The sequence below is a fragment of the Myodes glareolus genome, chromosome 21 (assembly GCF_982192425.1).
Source record: "Myodes glareolus chromosome 21, mMyoGla1.1, whole genome shotgun sequence".
Classification (NCBI taxonomy): Eukaryota; Metazoa; Chordata; class Mammalia; order Rodentia; family Cricetidae; genus Myodes; species Myodes glareolus.
Window position 1 is genome coordinate 57684702 of NC_142046.1, and position 16086 is coordinate 57700787.

The window sequence follows — 16086 nt, forward strand, 5'->3', positions numbered from 1 at the left end:
TTCAAACTGAGTCCAAGCAAACGTGTCCTTCCTTACGCCCCCTTCTTAGCTACCTTGTTAAAACAGCAAGAAAAGTGAAAACTACACTTGGTTAGAGATGCATCATTTTTTATTGATTGATCTCTCTAAGAACAATCTTTGAGATTATTGATGTCCTTATTTTCAGTGGCATTGATCATGTACTCTAAGACACACACACACACACACATACACACACACACACACACACACACACACACATATATGTTTCTTACAATAGGATCAATCAGCTCTTCTTTCTATAGTTCTTTTTAAGTCAATTTTGTGGGGGGGGGGGATATTTTCTTTCCTAGCATATACATTTCATGCTACAAATTTCCCACTTCTAGCAATGGTTCACTTAATTATTACTATTTTAAATTTATTTTAATGTAACTTACAGACAAGAATGTAGTCTGTCTTGACAAATGATTCATGAGAGCAGAGCAAGAAAGAGTGCATATTCTGCAGGGGCTGGATGAATTATTTCATGTGCCAGTAAAGCCAGAGGGCGCTATTGTTTGGGCTGGGCTGTACATATTAGGTTTGCTACTAGTGTTATTTCTTAAACTCTCCTCTGCCCCTTCTTTACACTGGACTGCACTGCACAAACTTGTTCTGGTTACATTTATAGCCACGATTTTCCTTTGCTTCTGCTAGAGAGTCTGTTTCCCACCCTCGTTTTGACTGTGTACTGCTGGCTTTTTTCCCTTCCTGTTCTTGCACACACTCTGATAGACAAGTGGGAAATCTACATCTGAAAGTCTCTTTTGCTTTCTTGAGCTCCTAACACATGGTTCACTTAAAGTAAGGATCACCAAAACGATGAATGGCTGTTGACTGTTTGAAATGACCAAGATGACCTTTACATCCCCCCCCCAAAAAAAATCCTGAGGTTACTGTAACAAAATACCATGAGCCATGTAGCTTAAAACCACACATTTATCCTATAGTTTTGAAGGCTAAAGACTCAGATGAACAAACTAGCACAAACTAGCAGGACCACACTCTGTCTAGCTCTCTAGAGAGGAATCGCACCCACTCTTCTGTTCCTTGCAATCTCGAGGGACTCCGTGGCTTGTAGCAGAGAGAAATGTCCAGTTTAGCCTCTGATGTCACAGGACCCTTTGCGGGTCACTTCTTTATTGCTCTGACCCTCTGTCTATCTGTCTGTCTCTGTGTGTGATTTGTTGCTCCTTTGTGTGCGCATATACGGGAGGGCAAGGTCAAAGGGTCAAAGGTATGTGGGGTTGGAGGTTTTCCTACCCTATTTTTTGCGATAGGGTCAAGAAACCTGGGTTTCAGGTTAGCAGTGAGGCTGGCTCTAGAACCTGCTGGTCAGCCAATCTAGCAGCCAGGTTGAAATCCAGATTTCATAACTCTATCTCAAAGACTTCACTGGGAAGAGTGTCATACATTCAGCATCCAACACTGATGCTTGCGTTCTTGATGATGTCATAGCTCATCAAGATGTGTTCAGATGATGTTCTGGCTCATGCAAGAACAGTGTGGAGACATAGAAAAGGGGCCAAACAGGTCCTAGATGCCTTTTAGGTTCAGGGTGAACTTCGCACACGGCAGGCAGCATTCAAACCTCATTTCCTACCGTGAGAGCAGAGAAAATGGTCTGTTATTGCTTTAAGCGGTACACTGTTTCATTTAGTGAATGCGAATCTCCCCCATTTCAGACACAGCTCAATATTCTGCTCATTGCAAATGGAAAGCAGCCCATTGTGCTTCGGCGTTTCGGTGACAAGTGGAACATATCACAGTGTCCTGTAAGCAGAGGTTTAATTTCGTTTCAAGGAACTTATTTCATGGCCACACTTGAAACCCTGATGGACGGCAGGAATGTCAAAATCCCCAGAGGATCATTTTTAGAAGAGAATTTCCATCAAGACAGACAAATTTCAGGCGGGGCGAGACCTGGTTCTCTCGCCTTCCTTCATTTGGAAGTCAAACACGCTATGGTTTTTAACTTCCGTTGCTTTTATATTTATGAGTTTGTAAGAACTACTGACTTCAAATAAGACCTGTTCACTGTGAGATTACAGAACCCTTACCACACCTGCCACATTGACCATGTATGGAGGATTCAAAAGGCGGATACACATCCTAGGCTGGGTTGTTCGGAGTCAGTCCCTGTGAATCCAGATCCTACCCATCTCCCTGTGTAGACATGGTGGTGATTGATCCCTTACCGTGTCTGCTTTGGAGGGTTTGGGGATGCGGCTCAGTGGTCGAGTGCTTATCTCTCCTAAAAGGGGCTGGGTCTGAGCCCCAACACCACACTCACCCAGGAAAGAAAAACAGTCACAGAACTCTTACTCCCTGTTCACTACTGTTTTGACCCCAGAAGCCATCATCTATTTATTGTGGGTTTTTTTTTCAATAAATAAATTTATCTGACCACTTTTCATCAGGAACATCCTTATTAATAAGCATGAGTATGTCATAGGAACTGGTGATGTAACAAACAGGTCTGTCATGGATCCTGCTGACAGGGACCTCAGTCTATTGAGAGGCTCAGATGAGTGGTTCTTATACCATTTATCAAGGTGGGTGACACAGGCCAGGCGCTGACAATGCACATGGCAGGAATGTTTGCAGGGGACTGGGTAGGTCAGAATGCTTCCTGGTGTCTCAAGGATGGGGGTAGGCAGTAATGAAGCCGTGAGAAGATGGGAGAACATAGCAAAAGAATTCCAGCAACAAGGAGCCTAGGAGAAGAAGAGGGCAAGAGGGTAACAAGCTGGTAGGAAACGTTGCTTGGGAAGGGAGAGAGGAGAGTGGAGAGAATGGAGGCTGAGATGTGAAGCTAGTGACGGACTTGCCCACTGCATGAGGGGAATCAGACAGCAATGTACCGGAAGTTATGATCATCAAACACTTTACATGTTACCACGCATCCAACAACTCAAATTAAGGATTCCTATAGTAAATTTATTTGGGAACAAAGTGTGTAAAGCTACCACCCAATATTGATACATCTTTTTATTGGAATATCAGAACTGCAAGCTGGTTTTTCCTTTAACAGCAACTCAAATCTCACGTCTCTGAATTCCTTTGGAGTGTTAAGCATATACATATAACTTTTACTCTTTCTTTATATAGTAATCTTCTTGAAAATATTTTTATATTACTAACTGTCCAGAATATTTTCTAAAAGTAGATAGATATAACCTATGCATTTATATTAAAAGTAATTCATGCCTTGCTTGAATTTTCTCACATCTTTTCCATTTTAATTCTTTGAGAGTTTCATACAGTATATAATGAATTTTAGTCATTTTAATGTCCTCTCTGTCACCCTCTTCTGTTAAAACCCTTCTTCCCAACACTTACATGTTATTTGCATGTGTGTGTGTGTGTGTGTGTGTGTGTGTGTGTGTGTGTGTGTAACCCAGAGATTTTACTTAGGAGTGCTTGCCTAAGCATAGTGGGAGGCTATTTACTGGAACATGGCAATTATCAATGGCCAAATTTAAGCCTGACATTTCAATCCATACCTTCATAAGGAGACCTCTTCAGTAAAGACAGAGTCCCTCAGGAAAGAGACCCACACTTAGGTTTCTTAAATTGAAGCATAGTTAGAACAGCCTCTTAGCTAGCTCATAAGTCTTCACTGCTGCATGAACAGCCCGCTCACACTTTAGATGGATGAGCTGTATACAAAGCTATTTGAACTATACCGTCTGTGCCCACATAGTATTTTCCTCCAACATACAGGTTCAATCTACACATACACATAAATGTGCATCTTGAAGGATCTTGCATGCCTTATTGGGCCATATATCATGATGAACATCTGGATCCCCTGGCTTCCTGAAGGAAGGATGTGAACCGAAGAGAAGCAGGTAAAGTGAGCTTGCACTTCCGTGCTCCAGCAATTTTCAAACAGAAATCAACCAGGGTGATGACGCTGGGACAGATATTTCATCAAATTAACAAGCGTTAGAAAGTGGGGCAGGATGGAGTTTGTTACCTGCTTGCCTCCTTTGGGCATGGAGAGAATTTATTGCTTAGCTTCCACATAGGCCATAGCAGCTACAAACGATATGAAAAAAATCTTAAAATTGGACAAAATGTTAAGAGTGAAAAGACTGAGGTTCCCCAGAATGTTGTGTATATACAAGATTTCAACAGCCTTTTGTCAAAACTTGAAAGAAGTTTTTCAATTTTAATTTTTTAATTAAGCTGAATATGCAACACACACAAAACAGGCCAACTCTTTACTTGACTAGACATTTCTCATCTTCCACAACATTCAGGAGCTTTTTAATACCATGCCAATCATATTATATTTAAATATTTTGATTATTTGTAGACGGTTTTCTAGCAACATAATTACCTTTTCCCTCCATCAAAAATCTGCAATAAATTACTCTTTCAACCTAAGATTTTACATGAGCAAGACAGATGAAGTTTAAAGCATAAAAGAAAATGCTTCTCTTGTTCTTCAAGGGAAGCAAAAAGATGATCTGCCATTCCGAATGATGCCTTTCTGAAAGCCATATAACATCCATCAACATTACAGTGATAATTGCACAAGAAGGCTAGATTAGTCTTCTTCTGTCTTACCCTGAGTCCCCTAAAACATCCTAATGATATCCTTTTGAGGTTAACATCAAGTCTTTGAAAAGGATGTAGACGTAAGAAGTTAGGAAGGAACTTAAGCTCTAATTCACAGACCTCCCGTCCAACCCTCCCCCAAGGGAGTAGTAGAGAATTACATATTAACAGCATTCTTTTCATCTCATATTCTAAAAGACCAGCATCCGAAAGGGAATGAATGGGCAATGAGCAGCAAGCTGGCAAATCCACCAAGCATTAAAATGAGCTTTCATTGAGCACTTGTCCATCGGCCCAATCACCACAGGACGTGAAAGAAAAACTCAGTTGTCAAGAGGTAGATGAGCCCCCTTTCCAGAGGGGAAAGTGAGGCACTGAGATGCCTTGCAGTCGGCTCCACAAGGTTCAGCAGCAGCAGCATCAACATCAGAGGCAGGAGGACCTGACTACAGTTATGCACGCAATGGCGAATGCACAGCAGTGGAAGAACAAGGAGAATGTTGGTCCTCTCCTGTGGCCTGTGCTCCATCTTGATGTATGGTGTACAGAGCTGACAGAAAGGTTGGAACTCCATTTTGAAGTTGGTGGCTTGTGTGTTCTCCAACATCAAGCCCAAGAGATCAACCCAAGGAATGGTTACTGATAGTGACTTCCTCAGACTCAGGAGTGCAGAGTATGTTGACACAGACAGAAGGTACAAGATCAAGACATGGAAAGCACAATTAAAGGGGAGTTAGTACATTACTGAAAATCACAGCTTCAGCTTGATGTAATGCCCTCCAAAGACATATTTATGAACACAGTTAAAAAGAAATTATCAAGCACTTAGATTTGAAAATCAGATAACATCTGTATGCTGATATAAGCGTTCACTTGCCTTCACCCAAGGAATCAACGTATTTTACAGGATATTTCTCTTCTGAGAGTACAAAACATATTATTATATACTGTACATAATTTCCCATGTTCCCCCAATACATGAAACAGTAGAGAAAATGCAATTCTTTCTCCTAGCAGCGGTATTAGTCAAACAAACAAGGTGGCCAGAGTGAGGATCCATTGGTGGGGAATGGTTTGTGTGGTGTGTGAGGAAACAAACAACCATAGTGTCCGTTTGGCTCGTACTGATGTCCGTCGACGCCAGCACCCACTACTGTGCGAGTAGCCAGTATATTAGTGATACGCTGACGTAGATGGCACACAACACGATCCAGTTTATTCTTGTGATTGGTGACTCATGGTTACCTGTCACATGGAGGATGGCTTTGGAAGACAGGGTGCCACTAGAGTTTTGGGCTTGAGCCACATAGAGGCCAGCGTCTGCCTCACATACCTTTGGGATGAACACCGAATGCTTTGTGTCCTTGTGCAAGACCTGTAAGTGTCCATCGGCACACAGTTGCTGGCCCTTCTTGAACCTAAAGCAGAGAGTCAGGTTTAAGTCACGGCCACTTCTTGATTCCATCATTTCCAAGTTCTCATACTTATTGCAGCCAGGCCCATGCCCGCTGCACTATTCTCTCCTATTAGCAGGAGTCATCTAGCTACAACAGATGCCAAATAAAACTGCTTAGCAACCTGTAGCCAGAAAATTACACTGACTGACTCAGATCTTGTTTTTGAAAGTACCATGATAACATTTAATGGAATATCATAGATGAAAATTCATACATCCATTTATTCTTTCAAACAGACACACACACATACACACACACACACACACACAGAGAGAGAGAGAGAGAGAGACAGAAAGAGAGACACAGAGAGATACAGAGACAGAGAGAGAGACAGGCACGCACGCAGCAGACCATCTGATCATGCTGGGTCATATTTGCTTGTGGCAACAGTGTATGTGTGTGTGTGTGTGTGTGTGTGTGTGTGTGTGTGAAGTGGCACCCACATCTCCAGCCTGCTTCACCCTATCTGCAGCTTGTAGCAGCAGCTGTGCCTTCTGCTTGGCGTCTACACAGGAGTGAGGATCACCCACCCTTGGTGCTCATACAACGCAGTCTCCCAGCAGAAGTGCACAAAGTGGAAAAGGGGGCTTCACACCACTCCCACTGAAAGAAGCTCATTTCATTGGTGAACTAGGTCTATTGGCTTCCCATTATAAAGGAATTTATGACGTTACCTCTAGACTATAAATGATCTGTTTCTAAAATTCCTCTCTGTTCACGGAACACTTATCTGGATTGTTTTAGGCAGCAAAAAATGTATTTCTCACATTCCACATGTATGCCTTTATAAACACTTTCTTCCTTACGGGGACTGATGAGAACCCCATGTCAAGGGTCTATGTTAAGTGTCTGTGCGTGTGATATGTGTGTGTGTGGAGACCAGATGGTGATGTCTGATGTCCTCCTTTACCATGCTGGATTTTATCATCTGAGCCAGGGTCTTCTCCCATGAGCTCATGGGTTCAGCTGCTGTCTCCATCACCCCAGGACTGAGATCTCGGGGGCTCTTCACTGTACCCAGCTGCTACCATGAGATCGAGTCCTCATGTTTGATTCAGCCACTGATGCCAGTTTTTGTCCACACTGCCTAAGTGATCCTTTTGCTCTCCAGAGTGTCCTGAGAGTGCACAGCTTCCTCGTAGCCTGTCAGGTGCTTACTGAGCACACCTCTGAGCTGATGGGAAAATGGACTTACTTTTTGCAATTTGTAATTGTTCTTCAATAGTACATATATTGCCACAATTCTTCAGCCATCTGTACTAACCCTAATGAAGCTACTTGTTTGTATGGAGAAAAATAGGAAACACCTTAGACAGCATCTTTCTTTGGGGTGAACTAATATTTAATTATGAGATAAATACCCGTTGAAGCCATAAATACAAAAGTTTTGATTGTAAAAGCTATGCAATCGTAAAAATAAGAAAACAAAAAAGTGCTAATTTCTGCACTTACACACGCCCAGATTTAGTATTTGAGCGCCAAAGTTTTCTCCTAAATTCTTTAAGCAGGTGGATCACAAGTCAACTACCATCAATGGGACATGCAAAAACAAAACAACTTTTACCAAAAATTCCTGATAAATAAAATACACTACACTCCTCTTAGCCTACAAGTCTAAACTCACTGTTGCCTGTTAGTTTGTTCTCAGATGAATCTGTTTGGAGATGAAGATTTTGTTAAGGCTTAAAAGCAGCCCCCACAGAAAAGCTACAACTACTTTGTTGTTCCTGGCGAGTGGTTCAGACCCTTGACTGTGAAGTTTATTTTTACCAAGACAAAAAGGCAACAACGTCTCCAGAGTGAGGTCACATTGTTCACAGCTCAATGATTACATCACTTTTCAGAAATGAGTTTATTTATCAACCACCTGGAGTAACTACAAAAGAAGTAGTTCACCTTTGTACTAAAGATGTTTATAAAAAGGAACCTTAGCCAAACAAATATCACAAAGGTGGCACGCGTGGTTCTATTGGGAAGATGAAATGAACGGATAAAGGAAAAGAATAAATCTACAGTTCCTTAGATTTTTTTAATTGCCTGAAAGGTCTTAAACCAAGAAAATGCCGTACCAGTGTAGAAACAGACAACAGGGTTGGTATTTTGAGACCTGATTATTAGAAAGGAGGAATGTGAAGTGGAAAACAAACAGAAATCAACAGCCATGCTTCTGGAGGCTGTTAAACCATTCTTTTACATGGTTACCTTCTACCCCCACCAAAGTTACTAAAGGGCTTTAAGTTAAGTGAAAGTTGAGGTGTGCCGTGAGATCAAATCATGCAGAATCGAGTGTCAGGAGTGTTAGGCAGCCAGCCCGAACCTTTAGGTTAGTCTACACATCACAAAGTGTTCTCAGGAGTTATTAGTTCCACCTACGGTTTCTCATTATAGGCTACCCACCATGTCAATGTAGGCTCTGGGAATCCTGTTACTTCGACTTCCAAAGTCACCGGGGAGCCTTCCGTGACAGTTACATTGGACAGCAACCTGGAGAAATGAGGCGCCTGGCCAGCTAGGCTGACCACGCTGTTCTCGGCAGATGAGTGTTTCCTGTCTCCTTGGGGACCGGCTTGCCTCCTGCTGGTGTCTGGCTGAGAGCCGAGGCCAGGGGATGCAGCAAGGGGATCATGCAGCCTGTCTTGGGTTTTAGTGACATTAGAATCAGCATGCACTTTCTCCTGGGTTTCTAGAGCGCTCTCCCAAGCCTGGGAGCCTTGCTGTAAAGCTCTGGCATGCACTTCATGGGGCATACTCGTTGGACATTTCACATTGATGTGTAATTTGGTACTCATCTCTACCGATCCTTTGGAGGTTAATGAGGATTCAGCTTTGAATTGGGGGTAGGGCCTCTCAAAGTGAGTTGTAAATGTGTCTTTCTTATTACGGCACCCATCAGCAAAAGCAATGGGTGGCGGAAGAGCAGATTCCTGGGACTCCCCTAGAACACCAGTCCCTGTGTGTGTCCTGTAGCCACCGATGTGGAGCATGGGGGCTGAAGAGCTGGCAAGTTCTTCCACCTCCATGTCGGATGGTGCCAGAGGGGACTCGGGGCTCATCGGGAGTGGAGGCAAGGAGATGTCATCAGATGAGATACACTCAGACTCCTCTCCAGACATGTCTTCCAGCAGGATCAGACCCTGGGCACTGCCCTCTTTATCAGGCAAGGACTGTCTCGAGTCCATGGGAAGCCCCTGCTCCAATGTTCCGTTCATGCCCAAGGTATCTGCTCCTCGCATCTGCCCCTTCAAAGGAGAAAAGCCAAAGTTTTATTAGGTGGGCACAATTCTTTTCCCAGCTTCCCATTACAGTGATGCCCTGAACGAGATGAAAATGTATGATGTGCTACACCTTAAGATGGCACAGGAATCCCTGAACTCCAAACGCCTATTTGCAAGCAGTTCAATCCCCATGACCAAAAGTATCAAAGCTGCCCTTGAGTGAAAGGAGATGCTCCTAACAAACATAGGTAAAATTCTCTCTTGACCCAATCTGCATTCAGTTCCTATTTCTCTCCAGTTATCTTAAGACAGATACTACACGTGTGTTCATCAAATAAGGGGTCTCCTGGGAGCATAGTCAATCATGTCTAAGATGCCAACCGAGAATTACCCACAGAGGAATCATCTCAGCAAGCAAACTAAGGTGCGTCTTACGTAAATGTTCTTTTCTCACCAAGTCTACTTGGCTCTTTTGTGCCCATCTGCTTTTGGATCAACATGGGCATGAGCAGGTGGTTTTCAAGTCATTGTGAAATCTCGCGATCATAGCTTTTAAAGCTCACCGAGGTATAGTTTCCTAGAGCTATACACAGTTTTCACTTATGAAAGAGGTATCTAAGCATGCACAGGCACTGGCCATCTTTCCTAATTTTCCCAACATGAAATCATTGTTTCTATAAGACACTTGTCTCATAGTGATGATTTCTGGGAGAACAGCTGGGACGTTCTACTCCGATTTGCTAAACAGAACTCTGCTCTAAGCTGGCTTCGCTTCTTTCTTCCGCCGCTCTTTGTCTCGTCGTTAATGCTTTTCCCACCATCTACACAGATCTATTTAGCTGTTTGGCTTTTGTATTTGTTTTGCTGTCTATATGATACATATATGCTTATATATGTGTGTATACTCACTTGTGTACATGCATGTGCATGTGTGAAGGTCAGATGTCCATACTGCCTGTCTTCCTCAACTGTTGTTGCTGCTGTTATTACTACTGTTATTATCATCACTAGTTCTAATAATATTATTTCATTTGATACTTGCAGTTCACCAATTCCAGAACATTGGTGACATTGTTGACATTGAACAACAAATTGAACATTTGTTGACATTGGTCAACAAACCTTAGTGGTTCTGCTGTCTCCATCTCCTCAGAGCTGGGATTACGGGCACACACTAGTACTCAGCTTTTTACACAGTTAAGAATCGGAACAAGTCCTCATGATGCACGGCAAAGACTTTACTGATTGAACCTCCCCGGCTCCCTGCTTCTAGTTTTGAAATCTTCTATGATTACTTTTCCTCTAAGGATCTCTTGCCATTTACATATCTAATGGCAAAATGACTTTTAGTTAATTCCCTGCCAATACCCTGGTTCATATGTCTGGTGTGACAGACAGGTGAATAATTTGCTTTAATCTGCACAGCTTGGCACCCTCACTTGGGTTTACAATCATTGCCTGTGGACAGGGCCCATTCTGGAAAGGAATATAGTACTGTAGACCCATCAACCTAAGTACACTGCACAGGGAGATGTGCACCCCGCGCATCTACAGGATGACTCTGCCTGATCTACATCAGGCATCTACAGAAGATCTACAGGTCTTCTGCCTTCCAGAAGACCCTACAGCAGGTGTTCTTACTTTAGGAAAAATAAGACTTAGTGACATTCATGAGCAGTAAACAAAAATATTAGATACAGAGCATTCTGTATGAGGGACATTTGAGAAGAAGACCCATGGAAGGTTTGTGGGCAGATCAAAGGGAACCTGAGACCTTTGAACATGTGGCCTGACCTGGGAAAGGAAAAGAGCAGACAAGAGAACACTTTGCTCTTCTGAGTTTTCAAAGGCATCTGTCTCCACAGTGCCTAGCACCTCCCCCGCGTTCCGATGGGAAGAACCAGGGGCTGTCCTCCCAGTCTGTAAGAGCCTCCAGGGAACTGTTTGGAAGAGAGACACTTCCCTCCTGTTGGTTATTAGTCCTCACGCAAACAGCAGGCTAGACAGCATGGGCACCCACAGCATCACTACAGACAGGTCGTGGTTACGATCCAGTTCCTCGGAAAGCCCCTGGGTCTTGCAGTAGAGGCATTTTCTGAAATTCAGACTGCCTAGGCCGCCTGCCTGGGTACTTCTGGTACTAGTTTCTGGAATTTTGGAGGGAAATACATTTAATGTCTCTTTGCCTCGGTTTCTTCAATGGTAACATGAGATTTGAGCAGATGATTGTTAAATCCCTCCCAGCGCTAAATTCTATACCTCTAAATGCTGGTGTCCAAATGCCTTCGTCATCTACCAAATAGTTCCACGACTTCAGGCAAGTCTTTTAATCCTCTGGGCTGCCATTTAACCTTAGGAGTTTTCGGATATTGCGGTGGATTTAGCTCCAGCACCCAGCCTGGGGATAAAGCGCCAGCACTAATCTGTTAGCTGTGCTGCATACATTGTACCCGTGGGCTCGTCTAAGGCCATCTGCCGCATTTGGGGGTCAGGATAAACGAGAAGCACTTTGCTGTCTCTAGGAGAAAGCTCCTGTGATAAATATCTTCTGATAATTATTCAGTAGGACTGGGTTTTTTTTTTCCAACTCAAATACTTTTCTGAGGAAGACTCGGTGTTTAAGGGTTTCAGGACTGAGAACAGGGGTTCCAGGTTTCTCGGGGAAGGGGGGCTTCCTGTTATCTGATCACTGGAGGTTTCACAGAATCATTCCATCTGACCTAGATGCACATAGTGGAGACAATAAGGGTCTATGTGTGATTGAGCTGCTTGAAAATGAAAATGAAAAATTTCCCTGCCCTTCCATTACGCTGTGTGCCCAGCTGCAGCAGACTGGGTAAGAAGCGATGCCAATGGGGATTCCTGACAGCTGTAATTGTGGCTCTCCACTTGCATTCTGACGGCTGGTGATCTAGTTAGCGGGTCTTTCAATTTATTTAAAAATGAAAGTCACTCGTCAATGAAAATAATTTGTATTTGCTTTATTTAAAGACATTTGTTTCTTCTAACAAGAATAGATAAAAGCAAGACGAAACCTTTTTACGAGGAATAGTATAAATGGCAAGTGTGGCTGCTTCAGCAGCAGTGACTTTTGTTACCGAGTCTTTAGTAAATGTGTTTAACACACAATGCAGGAAAATATGCAGAACTTAAAAACAATAGCAGTATTATATCAGGTCAAAAATATTTAAAATCATAGATTTTTTTTTTTTTTTTGAGACGGAGTTTCTCTATGTAGTTTTGGAGCCTGTCCTGGAACTTACTTTGTAGACCAGGCTGGCCTTGACATCACAGAGATCCTCCTGCCTCTGTCTTCCAAGCGCTGGGATTAAAGGTGTATGCCATCACACTTGACTAAAATTACGGATTTTAAAATGTGGTATATTTCATATTATGCTTCATTATTTCAACCATTGTTCCTGTGCATGTTCGAGGGGTGATTTTGTTCTCCAATGGGACATGGGCTATGCCCATAGATGTTCCTTTTCTAGTCCAGCTGGGGCAGACTGCGGTGCTCTGAGCCTGTGTTAGGAAGTAGCAAGGGAGTGCTGCTACTTACTTTGTAACACACGAGACTGGCACTCCCCCATGGAAGGCCATTCTCTCTGTAAAGTGTCAATAGCGTGGCGTGTGGGAAACCCTGACTTGGATTAGGATCACCAAAGACCATTTAGTGGGAGATTGACGTCCAGCAAGATAACTAAGGCTAAGGCTAGAAAACTTTCTTTACACTTAGAGGGGACTCGGGTGTTAAGTGGCTTCAAATTGTATCATTCAAAAAGCAGCTTGCTTAATGGTATTTGAAGCTGAGCAGAAGCTACCCGGTTGCATTGGACTTTGGCATAGATTTAATCTGTGGGGGGAAAAGATCTACAAAAAAAATCCAAAAAATTTGATATGCTGAAAGACTATAACTCTCGGTTCATGAAATAACTAACAAATAGTGCAAGTATGTCTCTGTGTGTGCGTGAGTGTGGGTGTATGTGCATGGGCATGTGTGTATGTATGAATGTGTGTGTGTGTGTGTGTGTGTGTGTATGTGATTCTTTTATCACATGAGTATATTTTGTTAATTTTGGGGCTGTTGAGAATCATGTTTGGCCTGCTGTTCTTCCAGGAGAGTAAAACTAGAGGCAAGCAAGTTGACAAAGTCAAAAAAGAGCTGAGTTCTAATTATAATCCAGCAGCTAGCGATAAAGCACACATTCACATGGAAGACACAGAAGGACGTGGTAACTCAACAAGACTTTGGAAAGCATGGCAGATTTGTATCGGTGAGCACCTGTAGTCCTTGTTGCTTGGTTTATATGCATATGAGGAAAGGATGAAACATTTATCTAAATAGTATTTATATTTCAGCTGGATTCAATATCTTAGTACTGATGCCCAGAAATACCATGTGACTTTAGTCTATGGGAAATTTTTATATATTAATTTTATATATTAATTTTTCCTAATGGGGGTGTGAATAATTTTAAAAATTTCCCATTTTGGTAATACTATAATAAGTAAATAAAATGAACCAAGATTGATTGTAGAAAGATAATGGGGATGGTAGCAAGGTACGGTAGTAGAGCGAGCCTAGGCTAACATGATGGCATTTGCTGGCATTCTCATGCTTCTGTGAAATGCTATGCCTCCAGGATTCAGTAGAAGGGGACACAAAGAAACAAGAGAATGACCAAGCTAGCATGGGAGGGTTGAAAAAACTCAAATTCAATTTATATTGGAAGACTTGATTTGATTTGTTCATTGGGTAAATGAACAGGAACTACAGAGACATAGTAGAGTCATTTTTAAATGAACAATAGCAAACCTCAAAGAAAAAGTAACACATGGCTGAAGCTAAACACTTGTTACCTTACCTCATTCCTTTCTTCATTGAACAGTGTCTGCTCATTCCTTGGGGGCTCCTTTAGTAGGTCGATGCAACTGTCGTGGAAAACCTCCAAATTTGGGTTCATCTTTGGAAGATCTCCCTGCCTTGGAACATCGCCCTGCTGTACAAAGCAGTTTTAGTGAGAGCTCGAGCCAGGAGCATTGAAGAAACAATCCAGTATGCTAACCACTTAGAAAAACGCTATAAGCCAATGGCAGCCTTTCAGCAAACGTATTCCACAGGAGACCAATGTTCTCCCTCCAAGCTTATAGCACTCATCTTGCTTTGCCCCTTTGGTAAAGCTCATTGCCAGCAAAACCAACTGTTCAAAGGCCTTCTGGAGAATGAAGTGATGACTACCATAGGATGCTGCTGCAGGAACACTCTCTGGAGACAGGAATGCTGTGTAGGACAATTTAAGCCATGAGGAGGCCGAAGAGCATCAGTGAGGAAGAAATGATGAGGTCTCCGGAGGAGAAGGAAGCAGGGGAGCCAGAGAATCTACACAAGCAAACTGGGAGACTTGAAAAGAGGAAGGAAACACAGTTGGGAACACAGGCTGTCTCCTGTGACTGTTCCCTGGTCCTGTGTTTCATGGGGCTCAGTTTCAGCCACAGAAGGAGTGGGAGTTTACAAACTGGCAGGGAGGCAGCATGAGAGTCAAGATGTGGGATGAGGAATGGAGGCACAGGTGTCCCAATTGACAAAGCACTCGGTTTTAAAATGATGCTTATATTATAGTAGGAAATTGCTGTACACAGATCGTGGTATTAGATGGTTATGGAAACAGGCATACCCCCCAAAGTGCTCATTACACTTGCTCAGAGAATTTGGGGAGATCCTATTGGGGAAATTCAGCTTTGAATCTCAACTCTAAAATAAAACCAGTTTGTACTACTGAGTGAGCCCCTTGCCACTAATACACACTTGGAATCTAATTCACAACGACAGCTGTTGTGGAAAGAATTCTAGATATCAAATTAGATATAACTTCAAATTCCAAGATGATTGCTGTGACTCTGGAGACCCAGGGACAGCACTTCTAGCCTCTTTGGACCCTTATCTTCCTTCTGGAACTAGGTAAGCACCACCCACAATGGTGTATTCTTTGCTCCCAGCACTAGGGGGGCAGAGACACCTGGATCTCTGGGAGTTTGGGGTCAGCTTAATCTACAAAGCAAGTTCCAAGGCAGCCAAGGGTTATAGAGAGAGACTTTGTCTTATAAACAAACAAACAAACAAAACATCTAAGAAACAATGGAGGTCTTCTCACCATCTCAAGGCTACTTGGAAACACTGGAGATGGTCTGTACCCAAGCCTTTTTTAAGTATTAAATTGTGTTACAAATAGATTCCATTTTTATCACTAGTCTACCTCTTTTGAGGAGTTTGTGCATCCTCTTTTTAATAGCTCCCGTGTGAGAAGGGGTGGGGTCCCCAGGAAAGGATTAGTGAACTTGCAAAAGAGAGCTGAGAGACCCTTTGCCATCACAGGTCTTAAAGGTTTGGAACGAGGTGACCATGAGGAAGCAGGATTTCTCAAGGTGTCAAATCACCATTGCTTAGATTTCAGACTTACCTACCTCTGGAACTGAGAAAAACAGATTTGTGTGTGTGTGTGTGTGTGTGTGTGTGTGTGTGTGTGTGTGTGTTTAATTTAAACACTAATAGGCCTAAATTGTTTAATAGAGCATCTGGAAAAGACTGGGTGGGTGAGAAAGATCACAAGTGTTACGGGAGAGCAGCAAGGGAGGAATAAGCAAGTTTTATGTGGAGAAAGGGATCTTTCCATTTACACGTGGGTGTTGATAAGATTTTGATAAATAAAGGATCATGTGTTTAAAGGAAAGGTCTAAAGCTGAATCCGTAAGTGATGTGAGATACGAACCTGCCATGAATGGAGGAACACAGTAATTTAGAAGGTGACAGGTCTCGGAGCCAGGGC

The 16086-nt window shown here is 42.8% G+C and overlaps 1 protein-coding gene across 4 annotated transcripts in view; it reads right to left on the reverse strand.

Moving 5' to 3' along the window:
• Positions 1-4178: 4178 nt before the first annotated feature.
• Ccdc141 (coiled-coil domain containing 141) overlaps positions 4179-16086 on the reverse strand; it is a 137823-nt gene continuing 125915 nt past the window's right edge. For 3 of the 4 annotated variants that reach the window (XM_087900092.1, XM_087900090.1, XM_087900093.1), the window contains 3 exons: positions 14128-14262; positions 8445-9286; positions 4179-6008 (listed from right to left, as the gene is read on the reverse strand). In XM_087900092.1, the coding sequence (XP_087756218.1) occupies positions 5741-6008; positions 8445-9286; positions 14128-14262 (1245 nt within the window). In that variant the 3' untranslated portion in view covers positions 4179-5740. The remainder of the gene's footprint in view (positions 6009-8444; positions 9287-14127; positions 14263-16086) is intronic. The other variant, XM_087900091.1, reaches the window with a different exon arrangement.